Source organism: Prionailurus bengalensis, chromosome B3 (assembly GCF_016509475.1).
Source record: "Prionailurus bengalensis isolate Pbe53 chromosome B3, Fcat_Pben_1.1_paternal_pri, whole genome shotgun sequence".
Lineage (NCBI taxonomy): Eukaryota > Metazoa > Chordata > Mammalia > Carnivora > Felidae > Prionailurus > Prionailurus bengalensis.
The window spans coordinates 102,810,494-102,830,330 of NC_057355.1; the positions used below are offsets into that span (position 1 = coordinate 102,810,494).

Below are 19,837 nucleotides of genomic sequence, written 5' to 3' on the forward strand. Positions count from 1 at the left end.
TCCCTAGGTCATTTAGTCCCAGTCTCTGTTTTGGTGCAGAATCACGTGTAATCCATTCCCAATAAGAGAATCTAGACAATATTGGGAGACATGCTGGGTACAAGGAGATCTTTCATCCTGACCTCAGTCCTGGGACTGCAGCCCAGCCACCTCATAGCCTCACAGGAGCCCTAGCATAGCTGACCACTCTCCTTCTCCTTCAATCCCTATATACTTGTAGCCTCCTTGCTCCATTCTAAAGCTCTTATCCCTTCCTTGGGCTCTCTTCCAAGTCCTCAGTCCTCTCTTTTTCCCCACATTCTCCCTGTCATAATTGGGAAGACCAGGCCCACCAGGAAGAGTTGGGCCATCCCTAGGAAGACTGTTTGAGTCTGTAGATACAGATCTCCCACCTGCATTTTTGTTTCCCCTCTGCTGTTGTAGAGCAATTGTGAGCTGCTTGCTCACGCTCAGGGCAACTATGACCCTAAGATCATTTGCATGCTCTTCCCATGAAGCCTGTTATTCCCATAGTTAAAAAATCAAATAATACAGGAGGGCTTTTAAGAAAAAGTGACTGCCCCTTTCCCCTCCCCCTCCCAGCCCACAGTCTCATCTCCCAGAGGCAGCCACTTACAAGGATTTTCAGTTTTCCTGGTAGTTAACCCAGAAGTCTCTAAATAATGTTCTTTGTATGCTAGACTTAGAATTCCAGAAACTGCTTGAGGACTTTTTTGGAAAGGGGGGATTAAATTAGCCTCTAGCATAAGCATTACAAACCCACCTCCAGCAAGAGTCTGATGAACCCCTGCATTTCTAATAATAGCCAAGGCATGGGGACAGGGCTACTCCAGATTTCCTGACTGCAAATACACTGGTGAGTACTCGGCAGGAGCCACTCCTAAGTCCTGACTAGCACACTCAGCCCACGCTGGGCGGCTCTTCCTGGGAATGGTCATGAAGGGTGAGGCAGGGCACAGCCATGACTCAGGATCCCTGGCTAAAGGGAACAGAGGCTCCACAAAGTCACTGTCATGGGCGGAGGCATGCTCCTCTTCAGTCTCCAAGGTCATCCCTGCCCCTTACAGATCAGACACTGGTTTTCAAGACCAGAAGTCATAACCAGAACTCTTGCTTCTTCCTGAGGAGACAGCCTCCTTCATAGGGCAGGCCCATCTAACTGCCATAGCCAGACCCAGATGAAGTTGTCCTAGATAGACGGGGTCTCTTGGGCCCTTCCACCCAGAGCAGCACATCCTTGTTAACTAGGCAGGGATCTAGGGGCTGGTGGCTGGGGGAGGGGGGGGCGGGGGCGGGACTAAGCTCTAAGTATCATATCAAGGAGTCAAAATCTGAAAAGCAGCCAGTGGCTTTCATCTTTACACAAGTAGGAGTAGTAGTGAACACAAAATGGAATAGAGATGTATAATCAACCCCAAATTAAATACTTAGAAAACTGTGTTTACAGTATAGCATAGTGGCTTCCTCCTGGCCATTAGAGGTCTTCAGAGCATCCATTTTAAACCATATGGGTAAATCTTGGAAACTATAATACATTGTAAGGAAGTTTCAATTCTGTAAACTTAAATACTTCCATTAAAATGGTGGAAGACTTTAAATGTCTCCAAAGTCTGGGGGCTAGAACAAGCCCCCAACTTTCGCATCAACCAATCAGTCACCTGGCTTGAATCTGCAAGATAATGTCGTCTTTCCTGGATCTACAGGATTTGTGGACCCCTAGGAGGCCATGTCAGGGTGGCTTTTTAATTTACTCCCACACAGACAGATTTTAGATGTTTCCCAGGACAAACCAGGAGAGCCGTTAAGTGACTGCTGCCTCTCAATGGCCTCCGGTGTGAGTAAGAAGCACTAAGCTGGTCCTCTCAGAGCAAGGGGGAGGGGATCTGATAAACTCACCAGAGGGGTTGTTTGAGCTCAAAACAAGTGTCGTGCCTGGTGAGTGACATCATGTTTCCCCAAAAGGCAGGGTGTTTTCCAAACTGGAAAATTCTTTGAAAATTGCTTGGAGAGTGATTACCTTACCTTGGAAGCAGATCTTTCCTGCTGACCCAGGCTCAGCCAACTCTTGAGATCCAGTCAGAGAGGATCTCAAAACAGCCCTCATGTGACACTAGGCCATCAAAGCTCCTAACCATCTGGAGGGCCTGACTAGAAAGGGCAGAGGGACCAGAAGCCAACTTTAAAAGAAAAGTATGGGGAAGGGTAGGTTAGGCAGCCTCACAGAGCCACATTCTGGGGATTTCTTCCTTCCCTTGCACAACACCATGTGCAAACTACCATTGGTGCTCGACTGTCCAGATGGAAGATGAATAAGGGGCCTTACAGGGCAGCATTTCATGATGTGATATATCTGTTCACCATAGCAAACCTCCCCTATGCACCAGCTCATGACTGTATTTCTTCCACAGTCAGAATGATGCACACCTGGAAGCACAGTGCACAAAGCTGTTACCATTCATTTCCTCCTCAGTGGGAGTTTCAGGTTCCTCCCAGAGAACTACCTTTTGAAAGAGTGTGGAAAGGAAGACTACCATCCACCCACTAGGTCCATTAGGGGAATGGAAGGGACTGCCATGCAGAGGAAGTGACCAGAACAGGGACCCACTTAAAGTATCTGATGCACATTTTCTCTCTGACTTCTGATAAGCCAAGGCAAACAGTCCTGCTCAGGATTGGCAGATAACAGGGAAGTTGGTAAATGAATCAGTTGTATCACAGCTAAGAACCCAGCTGGGCCTGTGTTCTCCTGCGTCTGAAAGTTAAACTCAGAGAGTCCAATCTGGGGCAAGATAGTACAATATTGTCTTATACCATATTCTCCTCATCATTTTGCATGAACGTGTGGGTCCCAGAGGATTTCTACAGCACAAACTTCTGCAGGTTTAGGAATTAGGCCACCAGAGAAAAGCTTCATTCCCCATAGCAGACTCAGGGGTGTGCGACTGACTTACTCCTGTTCCTCTGTCACCCACCATGACCGCCATGACTGTCTCTGCAATGATCAGTGTCCCTGCCCACACTGATTTCTTTTCCTTCTGTTACTGCCCTCCCCTTTCTGCTTGGTTCCCATACTCCCTGTTTCCCTTTCTTCCTTATTCCCTTTATCCAGTCCAGATCCCACTTCTCCATCCTCTGTCCCATCCTCATCAACCTCCCCGATTTCTCTCCTCCCAGCAATCCCACTTCTCACTTAACTTGAAGCCTTCCTAGTTATTCAACAGGTGGTCTTAACTATCATTGGAAAATTGGGATTCTAGAGATTTTTCCTAGAATACTACATTTATTATTATAAAGTACTAAAGACACTGGCCTGTTTACCTCAGCCTCAGGGACTGGGAGAGAGCTGCAGAATTGCACCATAGGTGCCACATAGCAGACACTCAGCTGAGATGGCTGGTTTCTGCCAAAGAAAAGCCACATACCCGCCCCCCCCCCCAGGTGGACCCAACAGCAGCACTTCATTAGGAATGGGTGGCTGCTCCCTTCCAGAATCTAATGTTTCTTTAATGTTTATTTGTTTTTGAGACAGAGAGAGACAGAGCATGAACAGGGGAGGGTCAGAGAGAGGGAGACACAGAATTTGAAATAGGCTCCAGGCTCCGAGCTGTCGTCAGCACAGAGCCCAACTCAGGGCTCAAACTCACGTACAGTGAGATCATGACCTGAGCCGGAGTCGGATGCTTAACCGACTGAGCCACCCAGGCGCCCCCATTCCAGAATCTTCTTGACCCTGGGCCTGAGCACTAGGCTCTGTACTTATGGGACTTTTGGAAAGGCACAATTAAAAACTCCCACATCAGCCTAAACCCTGGGCATCCTAGAACGGGGGATCCTCACTAAATACTGGAATGGTCTGATAGGGGAAAAATTCCTAGTTCTCAGAGATACCGTCTGAGCTAAGGAAACAGGCCTGTTGCACGCAACAGCAGAGAAGGCTTAGTCAGTCTTTCCTTTTTACCTTACTGAAGACATAAAACTACGTCTGCCTTGTCCATTACAGCTGGGAGCTCAGGCTAAATGCAGTGAGCCCTTGGGTTAACAGCAGCCACAGCAAGAGCTGGCCTGCTGGTTCTTGTGTACCTGGGTGGCAGGAGCTGCCCAAATGCTTCTCTCGGGCTTTAAGAGTTCTGCCCACCCAAGCCACACTTGGCTGAGGGCTTCTAGCCTGAGATGGAAGCTGTTATCCACCCAGCTGGTCTCCCTCTGTCTTGTATGTGTGGGGAGATGCCACAGATCTGTTTTTATCAAATACACAATTAAAAAGTCACACTATTAGGAAACTCTGGAGTGTGAACATATGGGCTTCTCCTGAGACTCAAAATTTTTCAGAGCCACTCTGAGAGTGGTGGGGGGGGGGTCATGACACCCTAGCGCACCAGAGGGAAGAGCTGAAAGATAAAAAGAACCATGCCAACTTTCAACCTAAAAGAGCAGCCACTAAGGTTTGGAGATTCTAGAGTGGAGAGCCCTGCATTTCTCAGCCCCCTTTTTGAAACACTCAGTCCTAGGCTTAGAATATGGCATTTTGCTGCGTGTTGGCAAGAAATCCTGCAGCTGAAACACTTCTCTCCAAATGTCGAGCATCTTTATTTATCCAAATCTCTCCACAGTGTTTGTTTAAAGGGGAGTGCTAGAGAGTAAACTAAATTTTACAATGAGCATATGGATGGTTATAATTGCTGAGGGTTTTTTTTTTCATATTTGCTAACTGGCTATATATAAAACTGTGTTTCTATTTTATAGATTTCACACCCTGAAGGCTGCTAATTTTGCATGCATATGATTTTCACATGAATGGATGAAAATACTAAAATACTCTTCCCTCTGGATTGTCTAATTGCCCCGACCCTACTCTGAGAGCAACAGTGGGTGGGGTGGGAAAGACCCTTCAATTCTCCCTGGCTCCCAGCTTCCTGGGAAGCCTGATCATCCTCTGTCTGCTCATAAATTGGCACAGTTGCCTTTCAAAACCATTGATGCTGGCTGGAACCTGTGTCAGAAAGAACCCTATCTGCTCCCTAGTGCTTTTCATATTGATCCATTTTGCCAATTTACTCTGAGAATTTTAAACAATGGAAATGACATCTGCCTGTGAATTAGCCAGTAATGGGGAACACAGATTGCAGAGAAAACTTAAATGTATAGCTAATCAAGGAAAACAAATACTTTGGTTTAGCCATTGGTTTCAACTTCCTATCCCACTAAACCACCAACCTAACCTCACTTGTAATCCTGCCCTCCAGCCCCAAGTGCCCCCTGGTGGAGATTCGAAGGAGCAAGGAACTGGCCTGAAGCTTGGGCCACCAGGATCCTTTCCCTACTTACAGATGGAAGAGCTAAGGCACAATGATGAGAAGTTTCCTGCGGTCACATATGAAGACAGTGGCAGTGTTAAAATTCCCAGACCCCCAGAACATATCCCATTGTTGATTTTTCTGCCCCCACCCCCACTCCCACCATAGGATTTCACAATTCTCAGTTGTCAGACTTTCCTTTTATTTCTTGTTCCATCTTTTTCATCACTCAATAGACATGTATGAAGTATGCCAGAAGACCATGGCTGGGTATATTATGGGAAATAAAAAAGTCTGCAAGCCAGTGAAAGATGCTCAGGAGCTTCCCAGGATGAGGGATGGGGGAGGTACTGACAGTGAGGGCCCCAACAGAACAGGAGGAGGAGGGGGAGGAGGAGGAGGGGGAGGAGGAGGAGAAGGGGTGGGGAGGATGAGGGACTGGAGCCTGGGGAGATAGGGAGGGTCCAGATGATAAAGGAGGCTTTGTGATTAGAATGCACACAGCATTGTCCTGGGCAGTGATAGCCCCCACAGCAGACATCTCAGCCCTTCTAAGTGGCTAGAGGCTGAGAGTACTGACAGGCACCTGTAGTTGCTGCAGCATGCAGGACAGTACCAGCTCTGGAATCAGACCTTTGTGGGCTCTTGTGTTAGCGAGCTAACCTCCCAAGTCACTTGGCCTCTCTGAGTCTCGCTTGAGAACTGGGCACCTGGCACGGTCATGGATTCAGAAGAGGCACTCGCCATGCTGTGGTTTCCATTTCCTTGTAACAAAGCAAAAATGCGCCAAGTTCCAGGTGCCAGGTCTAGGCGCAGGTAGCAGCAGAGCCAAGTCCTGCTCCAGTGAAGTGAAAATCCAACTGGGGGCAAGCAGCAAGCAAATACATAATATATCAGATGTTGGTGATAGCTGTGAACAAAAATAAATAAAGCTGAGGAAAGGGATAGGGCCAGAAAAGTTCTGTTCATATATAATGTCCTTTCTAAAGAGACAGTAGGAGAGCCAGAGATGTGAAGGCAGGGAGAGCACAGCCATGAAAATATCTAGGGACCACCATTGTGGGCAGAGAGAACAGCAGTGCCAAGTCCCTGGGGCAGAAGAAGGCCTGGGATGGAGTGAAGGAAGGAGAGAGCCATACACAGGCAGAGGTTAATATAGGCCAGATCATGTGAGCCCTGAGGGCCATGGCAGGGGCTTGGCTGTTACTCTGACGGGAAGCTGCTGGAGGGTTCTGAGCAGAGGCTGGACAGACTGACTGTGACCAGCTATTTTTAGTTACCAGTTTTCTTCCAGCCGCCCATGTTCACAATGGACTCTCTGCATCTAGCAGACTCAGAGTTTGGTTGAAACCAGGGTGTAACTTACCGCTCTACTGACCCTAATAATCCCCGGAGTCCTCCCGGTGGGGGGGGGGGGGGAGCCCCACAGCACTGTACATACCTTCTCCTTGTTCTCAGAGTCTCTGTCACCAACATAACCCTTTGTCCCTTGCAGAATTCCAGCTTCCTGTGACTGAACCTGACATCAACAATAGGCTGGAGTCCTTGTGCCTCAGTATGACCGAGCACGCCCTGGGAGGTGAGTGGGTCCTTCCTGCATTTTATGGCCTGACTGGGAGGACTACCAATCATTTGCTGTCCACACTCTGGCAGTAGCTCAGGAGTAATGGGAAAGATACAGGGGAAGTAGGCAGGGGACAGGGAGAGAGGAGGGCCTCAGAGTACTGTTGGAGCCTCATCAAGCCATACTACACCTAGTACCCACAGCGCCCTGCTCCTCCTTTTCTGGTAGGTGGGTCAGGGACCCGGAGACCAAAGCTATCCATCTTTGCTCGGAGCCACCCACCCAGTGCACACTGAGGTTCCACCATAGCAGCTGTCCTAGCCAAACGTTGTGAGCTGGAGGAGTCAGAAACACAAGACATGGCTTTTAGTGGCAACATCCCCCCCGCCACAGAATTAGATTCTTTCCTTCTCGGCACTAGATCTCCCAGTCTGGTCCAAGCATATCCCAGCTTGCTCTAAAAATAGAATTTTTGAAACAAAATTCCCTGCTTGTTTTTCTGTCTCCCTGTTCCAAACGGCTTCCATGATGCCTGGAGCCCCAAGCAGTCTGAGATGTCCTTCACAGTGTGACAGTGATGATCTAGTTCAGTGTGCCTATGGGCTGCAGCCCCATAAGGAGCTCCAGAAGCAGCTGCGTTGTCCCACCATTTGTTTGGGCTGAAGCCCTACGTCATCACAAAAACCCCAGGAGGCCTTCAGTGCCCTCCTGGTACTAACCAATTGCCTTACTCCAGCCTGGTTTCCCAGCCAGCCCTAGGGATGTTTGGCAGGCAGAGGAGAGATGTCCACCCCTTCCTGCCAACCTCCGGGAGACTCTGAGTCAGAGAGGCCTCCTGTGACCCTTCCCAATAGCCCTCTCCAGTCAGGATGTGCTCACCCACCCTGGAGATGGGCGGTCAGCACACCTAGAGCCAAAATCTGTGCTATCTGGCAGTGGTGGGGAGAAAGGCTGCTGTCAGCTGCTGTTCCCCAAGCTTCGTTCTCCTAACCAGGGGTTTTTGGATTTTTAGTCCCTGTAAACACAATCTTATCATGACACCAAATATGAGGCCAATAAATGCTCTACATGGAGCAGATTGGAAAGCAAGGACTGCACCCACCTGATCTCTGCTGTGCAAGGCTCTCTATAGCCCAGAGAAAGCCTCTACTCAGTACCAGAAGGGAGCTAGCTGAAGGCCTCCCAGCACTGCTGACTGAACAGACAGTGGGAAGGCACAGCTCCCGATGTGACCTCCCTGGGGTTCCAGGAACCCCATTTGCAAACACTTGGCCACTCCTATCTTAGAAGCTTCACAGCATCATTGGTCCATCCTTGACACCTCTATAGAGGAGGTGCCATGAGCTCCTCTTCTCCAGCTCACCAAGGAGATTGGGTCAGCTCACTGATAGCCCCTAATGAGTAATGGGAAACAAACCCAGGGTCCATCAGCAGATGGAAATGGATGAGTGAAATGTTGTATAGCCAGACAGTGGAATATCATACAGCCTTAAAAAGGAATGAGCTACTGATACATGCTACAATTTGGATGAACCTTGAAAACATTATGCTATATGAAAGAAGTCAGACACAAAAGGCCACACAGTATCTAATTCCATTTAGGAATTTATGAAGTGTCCAGAACAGGCAAATCTATAGAGACAGACAGTATAGATTAGTGGTTGTCAGGGGCCGGAGGGAACTGGGAACGGAGAGTGACTGCTTGATGGGTACCTGATGAAAACGTTCTGGAATGAGATAGTGGTGATGGCTGCACAGCTCTGTGAATATACGAAAAACCTCTGAATTGTACGCTTTAAAAGGGTGAAATTTGTGATATGCAAATTACAACTCAATTTTTCAAAAAGGGAAGCCTCCCAGACCGTGAGAATTCAGGCCAAGCTCAGCCCACTGCAGGCAGCCCAAGCTCCCCGCCACCCAACAGGAGCTGGTGGGTGAAGAACTCCTGCTGCCTTTGAGAGTCAGCAAGGAGAACTGACCTCCTCCCCCAGGGCTTGATATATCTCAGATAATTGGCATGCTGGAAGCCCTTATCAAACTGCTAAGTGCTAACGTTATCATCATTAGTAGCAAGAGTGCCAAATGCGCTTTATTAAAGGGAGGTTTTCATTGGAAAGGCTTCGTTTTTTAGCCTATTCTTCTATCGTTACAGAAAACCTCTTTGAACTGATTTTTTTTGCTAATGTTTTCATCTTGTTAATCTCCTAAGCCTTTTTATTGCTATGTTTTCCCTCAATAATCCTCTCTGGTGGGAAGCCTCGTAAGCAGTTTCCCGAGCAAAGAATGCAAATTAAGTTCAGGATGGCCCAACTGGGCACAGTGGCATTGAGCCCTCCCACTATTACGGCACCTCTCTGCTAGCCCACCTCTTCCAGGTGCTGGGGAAGATGACTTTTCTGGGGACAGAATGCCAATGAAATTAGTCATTTTACAGGAGGACAAATAATGAGAGAGAGTAAAGCAAAGCAAAAGACGTTCCTCTGCCTGTGTCTCAGGACAGGAAGGGAGGGTGTCCAAGTTCCTGGGATACCACATACTAGGATGGTCCATGGACCCCAGGCCTTGCGGGCCCAACCTTTTGTGCTGACATCTCTGCTCTCAGTGTCCTGCACTAACTGCAGCCCCCCTGTGCCAGTCTAAGCCATTTTTCTCTTTGGCCTTCCCTGTCTGTCTCTGCTTTGCCCTTCCCCTGGCCCCTCCAAAGCACCCAGGAGGTAGTTGCCTCTGCCATCTTGGTTTGTGAATATTTAAGGCTTTCATCTGGCTTTGTTGGGCCTGCTCCTGATTGGTGGCCTCAGATATAAACGAAGACTCAGGCCTGGCTGCTATCTTCCTCCTGCAGAGGGGTTTTATGGGCAGGAACAGCCGCAGCTTTACAAAAGCAAGGCTCCTTCAAGCAGGATGAAGTCTGCAGTAAATCCTACCACAAAGAGGAATGCCCAGTCCACTCTCTGATGCTCCAGGATTCATGTTTTCATATGATCCCCTTGCCATTCCTTCTCACCTTCTCTCCTTCCTCCTCCTTGGGACTTATTAACAGCCCCACTTCTAGCAGATATGGAGACTTTGTGCAAATTAGAAAAAGGCTCCACTTTCTCAAGATGCTGTTCTGCCACTTACTTGATATTTGTCATAATAACTATAAAACCTATAATGAATACATGTGAATGGTGCTGCTCAGAGTTATGCAGTGCACAACTTGCACAACTGTAAATGGTGAGTCTGGACTTACCTGTTGGTCATTTCCTGGCAGATGAATGCCATCACCCTTGTAGGATGAGGCGTGGGATTGGAATTCAGTAAAAATGCAGGTTGGGGTTAGGTTAATTAAGATTTTCATGTTTCTAGCTCCCCACTTACACAGCTATGAAGGGTTGGCATTAATGAGTAGACCGGTGAGCCCTGGCAAGAGTGTGCCCCTCCACTTCTATAGACAAGAGAGTGACCTCTACACAGCCACACATTATGTACACACTTACACAGACTCACTGTTTCTCATGACCCATTACCACTGCAGAACCCCCATAAGAGGCTCAGGTTAGGGGCCCTGGTGGCTCCGCTGGTTGAGCGTCCGACTTCGGCACAGGTCATGATCTCACGGTTTGTGAGTTAGAGCCCCGCGTCAGGCTCTGTGCTGACAGCTCAGACCCTGGAGCCTACTTTAGATTCTGTGTCTCCCCTCTCTCTGCCTCTACCCCCCTCTCTCTCTCTCTCTCAAAAATAAATAATGAAACATTTTTTTAAAAATTAAAAAAAAAAAAGAGGCTCAGGTTAACACTTGCAGAAGTCAGCAAAAGGTTACTGATTATAAGTTAACATGTGGGGGCCTCTAGGATTGATGACCTGATACCATAAACACTCTCAAAGGTCATTTGCTTTTCTTCTTTAAAATCTCTCCAAAAACTATATGGAACTTTAGGGACACACACAAGTACAAATAAAATTGGGAAGATCTGAGTAAGACCGGTAGATTGTATCAACATCAGTACCTTGGTGGTAATATTATAGTTTTGCAAAATGTTACCATTGGGAGAAACCCAGCAAACCCGGAAACCCGGTACCGTCTCTTAAAACTGTACGTGAACCTACCCATGAGAGGAAGCCAGGCCTGTGCAGTGTACTCGGCATTCCTCCCTATCACTTAGGTCCCACAGCTCTCCCTGAACACTGTGCCACTCACCTCTCACATGAGTTCTGCCTGCCGCATCTAGATGCTCCTGGTAGACCAGGTTTGTCACATCGTTTAGATCAGGACACACCTGCTGATGTTTGGGTATCAGTAAAACCAAGGAGGCCTCCTGCATCCCTCCCCCAGCCTTCATTTCGTGGTCACTGAACACAGCTCCTTCTACCTACTTCAGTGGCTAACCCATGCTTCTCTCTGCTCACTGGGTAAGCCCTTGCAGACAATCCCGAGCATGGACCACTACTGGGGTCCTCCTGCCACGAGCCGTGTCCTCTGACACAACTGCCAGAGAAACCATTCTAAAATCAGATCTGATTACTCTGCTTATAATGCCCCAATTACCAAGTCCAAGCCCCTGTTCATAGCACAGAAGACCCTTATGGCCTCATTCTGGGGTGGGGACTCTCCTATAGTCCCATGTGCACGCAGACAACCGAAAAGGAGCTGGGCGGCCATCAGCTCCCTCTGCAGTCTGTTTCACTCCTAGCCTCTGTCTCTGACATGCACCTCCTCCATGTCATAGCCTGGTTTCACCAACTCTCCATAATGTAGACACGGCCGACCCTCCGTAGCCTCAGCATTCACCCACTTTCACAGGATCTTTCAGTTCCCCGTGCCCACAACCTCTAACGATGGTGCGTACCCCGAATCAGATTCTTGAGGCTGAGAAGCTGGATCATTGTGGGTCAGATGCATACCCCTGGTCTGCTCAGCTGTGACCAGGGTTCAGAGTCATAGCCACCTCATGCCCAGTCTTTCAACAGGGACTCGGTGACACAGAGATGCTGCCAAAGGGGTGTAAGCTGGACAGGCCCACCTGCATGTCCTGCTGCCAGCTCTTCGGCACATCTCCTGCCACTCCTCCATCCCCCCACCCCTCATCCTAGACCTCCATCCAGCCCTCAGCCCCCACCATCCGACAACCAACATCACACGTAAGCGTGAGCTGGACGCCCTCGTCACCCTCTCCCTTTTCTGCCTCCTCCTCTCTTCTGCTACCAGCACCATCTTACAAAAGTCATTTTCTTCCTCTGTGAAACTGCCCTTGACTTCCAGGGGCACCTTACATAGCCCTTCCTCCACGTTCCTGCTGTGCCCGGTACATACTCCATCATAGCAGTCATCACTCCTCCATCACTGTGGCTTCACGTGTCTGTCCCGACTAGCATGTGAGAGGACTAGGTCTCTTCACGTGGATTCCCAGGCTCTTTACAGCTCTTGGAAAGATGGCTGTTCTCCAGATGTTGAGTGGGTGGGTGTGTGAACGAGGGAGTGAGCGGAGGAGTAAGTTGGGCCCTTACCTGTCTTCGGAGACCAGGAAGGACGTGAAGACACGGTTTTGTTCACCTGTGCCCATCGTGTGTTCTCTCTCTCCCAGACGGGGTTGACCGGACCTCCACAATCTAGAAGCTGAAGATGAGAGTGACCGCGCTGGCCGTGAAATCGACTGCTGCGGGTCCAGTGTCAACCATCTTCAGGGTTGCACGGAATCCTCCGAGATCCTTTGCAGCCTTTTTTTCCCCTGGTCCCTCTCCCATTTTGATTTTGTGAGAGCGTAGGTCGTCCTTGTAAACATATCAGTAGACCGGGGAGTGGTAATTTTGTCATTTGTTTCTGTCACGGGATGGCTTGGTGTGCGGGGTGGGGAGGGGGTCTCTAGGGAAGCGAGGGAGCGCAGGTGGCCTCCTGGATGGAAGGAGGGGCAGAAGAGAACAAAAAGAGCACCGCCGTGGAAGAGCCGCGAGAGCCGCGGGAGGGAGGCGGAGGCCTCGGGCCTGGGAGCGCCTCGACGCCGCCTCCGCAGTCAGGCCCCAGGACACAGTCGTGCGGGCCTGCGACCAAAGCAAGATGGCGGCCCGCCCTCCCCGCCGCCCGGATCGGCTTCCCCCGAGGACCCGGCTTGGAGTCGAGCGGCGGGAGAGGGCCGCACGGCACCGGCGGCGGAGGGGGAACAGCCCCTCCGACAAAATTGCAGAGAAACTTTGATTTGTGTATTGTTTACATAACAATTTTAAAGGGTACATAATGTGTAAAGAGTTTGGATAGAACTTCTCTTCATACTATGGTTTTTGTAAAGGATTTGTTGATACGGATTCATTTTTTTTCCTCTATTTTTATAATAGCAGCAGGGTTGTCTCTTACAATGGCTGCGGAGCGGTGCTTGCCGGGAAGGCGAATGCACGTCACGTGGGCCGAGGCGTCAGTCGTTCCCCCCGCCCCCCGCGGGCGGAGGAGGGAGGCGGCGCGTGCAGGTGGGTTGGCGGGAGAGTAAGTGGCTGCGAGGGGTAGAGCACTGGGAAGGTAAGAGGGGGACGCACCGTGTGATCAGTTAGTGTTTGTTCGCGGGTCACCAAGAGATTGTAAAAGAATCCTGCGGCCCCTTTCTGGGCTGGATTTGCTTCTCACCGGGAGACCTCTTCCTCCCCACCCTACTGCAAGGTTTCATCCTAGCGCCCCCTGCTTCACTGCGCGCGCACGCGCGCGCGCGCGCGCGCGCGTGGGTTCAAGTTCCCCTGGAGGAAAAATGGCAAGGACCGACATTTTCGCCTTGCAAAAGGCCTTAATTCCAGATGATGAGCTCAAAACACTGCTTCTACTGCGGTTGCGCTCAGAAACCCGAAGCTGGGGGCTGCAACCCCCTGGCTCGCTCACTGCTGAGGAACAGGAGGAGAGCAAGGCCCAGCAACAGTGTATAACCGGTCAGTCAGCAAGTGGCAGAGAGGGCCTGCGGGGACATGTGCAGTCCACGCGGCCAGGCCCCCACCGTACCAGGTGGGCAGTGAAGGAAGATGTAGGAAAGGTCAACTGCGTGATGGAAACGTGGTTCTATCCACGTGTACGTCAGGGATTTGATGTGTTGGCTGATTTATCTACCCAGCCACACACAGAAGGGAGAAAAAACCAGTCCTGACATAGTGAGAGATGAACAAACTATGCTACCACAAAGTAATAGCTCTGTTTCTTAAGGGCAAGAAAGACTACGTTTGGGATTCGACACAATGGAGAGTATTAAAGGAAATCGAAGAGGAGTTGTGCTCTGCACTGGAAAATTGGGTTGTGTAAATGATGGTATGAATGCTCAGCCAGAGGCGAGATCAGGGAGGTGGTATAAGGCCTGTTTATTAAATGGGTGAGTCTGGTGCCATTTCTTTTAGCAAAGTCAGAATCGAAATTGAAGAGATCACACCATGAAAATCGCTGCACTCGCTTACGGTTATTTTTTAAAAAAAGAAAGAAAGGTTAATGAAGTAAATACAGATTTAAAAGGCCTTAATGCAATCTAAACAACTTTCTTTTCCTTTCAAGATCAAAAATGTGCACTAACACAGCCTTGCTTTCTAAGTCTTAAGGTTTAAAAAGGTGGGAGCATCTTAATTGTAGACAGCCTTTAGCGAGTAAAGGGGGCTTGAACCCATGATACCATGCTTTGCATTAAGAAAAGAGACTTCCTCTTGGGTGACTACATTGTAAAGATGCAAATCCATGTGCAGAAAGAGGCAGCATTTTTTAGTTGATTTTTTTTTTTAACCAAGTGCCATTAACATTCATCCTCCACACCCCTTTTCTAAACAAACTTAGTGTTACTTGGGGAATGTGTTGGGATGGACGATCACATGTAAGGCAGGAATAGATCAAAAATGTTGAAGGCCAAAGTAAGACCAGAGGGTTTGTGAAGGTGTTTTTGGATGCTGAGGAAGTTAATAAAGAGAAGAAAAAACAATGGTATTACACATCTTGTGGAGAAATGAGAAAGCATTCAGATCTGCTGCAAAACACATATATCCATAAAGACTTGGGTTGTTCAGAAAACAGATTGTAAACACAATCACATTAGCATGAATCCTTTAAAAGGAAGAAGACCTTAAAGTATTTGCAAATCTGGATTTCTATTTATTCCTTCACTGAATATAGAAACAATGGTTATCTGATTATTAGAGATATTATTTTGGATATGTTACTTATTAACTTGCTATGGCTGGTAACCATGATAAAGTCTGTTATTAATAACAACATAATTCTTTTTTTAAAAAAAAGAAAAGCTTATTTTTCATCGACTGTGTATAGATTTATCTACTTAGTTGTGTTTTGCTATTAGTGTTTTTTTTTTTTTTTAAGTTGAGTGTTCTGATAAATTTTAGGAGCCTGTCCCCACCTTGTTTTGAGTCCTGTGTTGACTGCAGGTATACAGCTCAATTTTAAAATCCTGAAGCAAAAGAACCTTATTTATAAAAGAATCAAACAGTTGCATGCGTAAGGCTGTGAAGTCCGATATTTAGTAATAAAGCGGCAGTGCCTTTTTTTGTATTTACCCATTGACCCCCAAATGCAACTGTTTTATATTAATAGTAAACATTAAAAATCTCAGAGTAAAATCTATTTCACTACATGTCCTCCCCTCCCCCCTTTTTTCTGATTTAAGCAGTATGTATTTTGGCATCTCTACACTGTCCCAGGGACAGTGGCGGTCTACGATATTGTTACCATGTATGATGTTTTATTGGTGCTTTTTATTCATAGTGGTTTCTTAACCAGAAACAGTAGGAAGACACACATGAACTGTGTACAAGAATTGAAACATTGCTGCTGATATGTGTCTTTTTCCACGTGCTTTTTGAGTTTCACTTTTTAAAGGAGGGCCAGCAAGCAAAACAGATGCTGCTGGGTCTGCCTGCAGAGGGTGGCTGTTTGCACCGAGCTCTCAAATCCTGTGTATTGATGGTCCCTTTTTGGTACTCAGGATTGGAACTACAGCTGGGCCCCCATCTCCCATTCATTTGAAGAGACACTGAGGGAAACAAAGTTTTCTTTTGAGGTGTCACTGGCTGCCTTTTATGGAATGGGAGACTTCTCTGGGTCTGTGTTCTTCTGCACCTCTTGTAGCTACTGCCGGTGCAAGGTTTGTAGATGTGCATTCCCCAGCTAGAACCAGGATCTCACCCAAAGCCCAGGCTGGGGGACTGAGCTGGGCTGAATGCATAGACATGCAACCAGGAGGGCAGCGAGGGGAGGAAAAGCAGGCCGCAGTCTCGGCCCTCTGGAGGTGTCTGCAGCAGGCAACTCCAGCTTGGGTGCAGGGAAACAGCCTGACCAAGGCACTGGGGTGTGCCTCTTACAAGGAGGACCTGCAGAAGGATCATTTGCACATGGGGCTGTGATAACACTAATGTTGATTTTTTTTTTTTTTACAAGTCATCAGAGATGTTTGCAAAGTGCATTTTATTTTTTTTGTAATTCCTTTATCTTTACTTAAAGGTGAATGTGTATTCCTCTGGGAGGAATAGGAAGAAAACAGGAATGTTAATAATGTCAAACAGAAGACTTCCTCCCTTATTAATATATAACCCTCGTGTATTTATGCCTAATGTAAGCTGACTTTTAAAAAGCTTTCTTTTGTTGCATGCCCCGTGCAGGCATCCCTATTGTACATGCATGCCTCCGTCCTGTTTTCCTGTATAAAGTTAGTGAACAAAGAACTATTTTTGCCTAGTTCATGTTGCCAAGCAATGCATATTTTTTAAATTTGTCATATATGGAAATAGCATGTTTGTTACATGTAAAGCTTTACTGATATACAGATATACTAATGTTTGAAGATGCTGTTCTTTGCAAGTGTACAGTTTTCAAATGTTGTTACCAGTGAAACACCCTTGTGGTTTAAACTTGCTACAATGTATTTATTACTCATTTCCTCCATGTAACTAAGAATCATGGCTATATTTCATATCAATGTTATATTGAAAGTGAAGGGAAATGATTAATACAAGGTTTTGTAACACTGGTGTGTGTGTCTTTTTTCCTTTTTGTCAATGTGATCGATTAGAAAACAAACTGAATCTTAGAAATAAGCTAGCAAGGAAGAATGAACATGACATCCCTGTAAACTATCCCACCTGACCGTTCTATGCAAATTATGTCTGCAACTATGAGTTGTTTTTTTTTTTTTTACAAAAGAGTAGGGTAGAAAGGTATAAAAATTTATGCAGCTTGATATGTGCCCAGAGTAGCCAATGAATGCGTCACCTGACTTGAAGGCATGTTTCTAAATCCAAACCCTATCCTTGTAAATGATACTGCTTATAACTTACTCTCCATCCTCAATGCCTATGAAATCATATTGCAACCCTAAACCATGGCAAGAAGAAACAGCAGCGTCCTTGGAGCCTTGGGGTTTTGACTACACGTGGCTTGAATCTCATTCTAATACCTCTAATTCCAGTATGATATTTGATATAAATTCTAAATAATGCCAGTTAAGGATATGGCTGGAGAGACTAATATGGGTTTGAAATCTCGGGCTGTGTGATAGGCAACAAGTTACTTAACCTCTCTGGTCTTTGGCTTCGTTTGTGTTTTGGCCTAATGATACTCAAAGTTTATATAATTAAACCTGTAATCCAGAGAAGGAGAAGACACAAGAAAAAATAGGATGTAGAGGTTATTACCACCAAACCAAGATTTTTCTGAGGCAACCACAGCTTGATATTGTAACAATGACCACACACTCTTTTTACCAGGCTCAAGCTACTCAACCGAAATGCAAAATCAGGTTTCCCTGGAAACATGTAGAAATGCCTCATAAGCTGAGATATTAAATGATGCTAAATTCCTCTTAAAGTTAAATTCTCATAACTCAAATGAGATACAACTCCCTGTATGACCAGACTCTTCTGAAGGGAAGGGGATAATGTGCAAGAGAAAAGTTGAGCCTCACTTCTGCAATGTGTGAAATGAGAATAAATGTGAAAGGTAGGCGATTAAGAGAAACAGGGCTCAGCATGGTAGCCTGAAAGGAGTTGGCTAGTGCTTTTCTCAGCAAAGCTGTGGCTCTTTGCCATTGAACTTAGTAACAGAATGTTCAATCCTGGAGACATTACTCATAGGGTAGAGTATTTAGGGTGTCCCCTAGCAGTCCTCTCTGCAGAAGAGCCTTAATTCCATTATTAAAGGGGGATGTGTAACACCTCTATAGCATACTGGCTGGGAAGAGGCTGCAATGGGCTTGTGAGAGGACTCCAGAAGGAGCACAGATGGGCACCATCAATTCATGCTCTCTCTGCTAATGAGGAAGGTGCCAAGGGGGTAATACAAGGAGAATCCAAACTCCTGTGAAAGCACCTTGGCTTGGTCCCTGGAACAGTTACTATATTCATCCATGGGCCTGACTCCCTATCAGCCCAAGACTTGGCTGTTGAGAGGGGGGCTTAAGGACAGCAAAAATCTCGCCCATGACTAGAACCTAACCCTTCTCTATAAAGATGTGGAGTGGTCAGTGTGCACCTGGCCCACAGAGAAGCACACTATGGCAGCTTGTACTTCATCTATTTCCCCTTTTCCAGTGGGCAATGCTAGCACATCACTCCAGCACACCTGACAGATATCCCTCCACATGTTTGTCTTCCACAAACACTTCTATTTTCTATTTTCCATCCATACCTCACAATCCATACCCAAAAAACCACCTCTTCCCTGAGCACTTCAGCCTCTGGATTGTCAACAGTAGCTCTAGCATGCCCTAGCTCACTGTGTCTCAAACCATCTGTGAATTACAGTTGTAGTGGTGGCTATTTACTTCTAATCCACATAGCCCAATTCTTTTGTAAAATACAATAAGAAAGTTTTTTAATCACAAGCCCTGTCTCGTACTAGACTAGACAAAATTATTCTGTCAAATTGCTATAAAAAGCCCTGTTCTGGCTCCCTGAGCTCTAGGGTCAGTCTGCAAAATCAGTCTGGGATATTGCCCTCAGGATGAGATGATGGAAACCCTAATGCCAACATCTCCCCTCACCCAGGTCAACAATGCCCACAATACAGTAGAGAAGTGCCTATCAGGTGCAAGGAAAGCCTGGAAGTGGGCTGAAGAACACAAGGACTTTGTTCCCTAGTCATTTCTAAGAGCTGAAAACAAAATATTTGAGAAAGGGGATGTGTTGGAAGGAAAGGAAGAGGAAAATCCAGAAGGTAATGGGACTGGTTATGGGAGGTGAGAGCCTGAACCTGAAGTCTCTGGAAATGGGTCAAGCAATAGAGCACTATTTCCAGAGCATCCCTGAGATGTGTCTTCTCACTTCCCACACTCAGTTTCTGGCACAGATGGATTGAGAATGGAGGGTGGGTCCTCTGTGTGTGTGCATCTATCTACACATTTAGGATACAAGTACATGAAGTAGGAAATGTGGGTGCCTAGGGAATTGGAGATCTTTGGCAAACTTAAGAACGACCTTACAAACGTTGCTGAGGAGCTCCACTGGAGTGAATGGTCTTTCACAGTATCCTCCCATGTAACCTGGCCCAAGGTCTCCATCTGACCAGCTTTGCCCATGGGGCTCTTGCACACAGATATGGACCTCTCTGTGATGTAAACTTGGGAAGTCAGTGTCTGAGAATTTCCTCCATGGAATATTTTTCACTCTTAAGTGGTTTCTACTTCAATTTTTAAAACTGACGGAGAAGCATTTTGGCAACCTTATAAAGCTCAGACTTTATAAAAAGACAGCTTTGTGTTTACGCTTGACTCAGAATGCATGTTTTTAAATAGTGTGTTCCACAGTTTTTTGAAGTTCTTTTTTTTTTTTTAAGTCCTATCCAGGAGAAACAAAATCAGAGCTTTGGTGAGTGAAATGGTCCCATCAGAGCTGTTGGATCCCAAGACGGCAGAGAGGTTCCAGTTTAAATCCTCCTGGGGGGGGCCACACCCAGGACTAGGTGCCCCTGTTTGTGCCAACATCCTTAGGAGACAGTTCCAGTTTTCCATGCCATAAAATTCTAACAAGCTCCAGAGTGAAGTCAGAT

At 47.1% G+C, this 19,837-nt stretch overlaps 1 protein-coding gene across 7 annotated transcripts in view; it reads left to right on the plus strand.

Annotated features, from left to right (window-relative positions):
* SAMD4A (sterile alpha motif domain containing 4A) overlaps nucleotides 1-16,820 on the plus strand; it is a 214,381-nt gene extending 197,561 nt beyond the window's left edge. For all 7 annotated transcript variants that reach the window (XM_043556199.1, XM_043556201.1, XM_043556200.1 and 4 more), the window contains 2 exons: nucleotides 6,790-6,873; nucleotides 12,423-16,820. In XM_043556199.1, the coding sequence (XP_043412134.1) occupies nucleotides 6,790-6,873; nucleotides 12,423-12,451 (113 nt within the window). In that variant the 3' untranslated portion in view covers nucleotides 12,452-16,820. The remainder of the gene's footprint in view (nucleotides 1-6,789; nucleotides 6,874-12,422) is intronic.
* The last annotated feature ends 3,017 nt before the right edge of the window (nucleotides 16,821-19,837 follow it).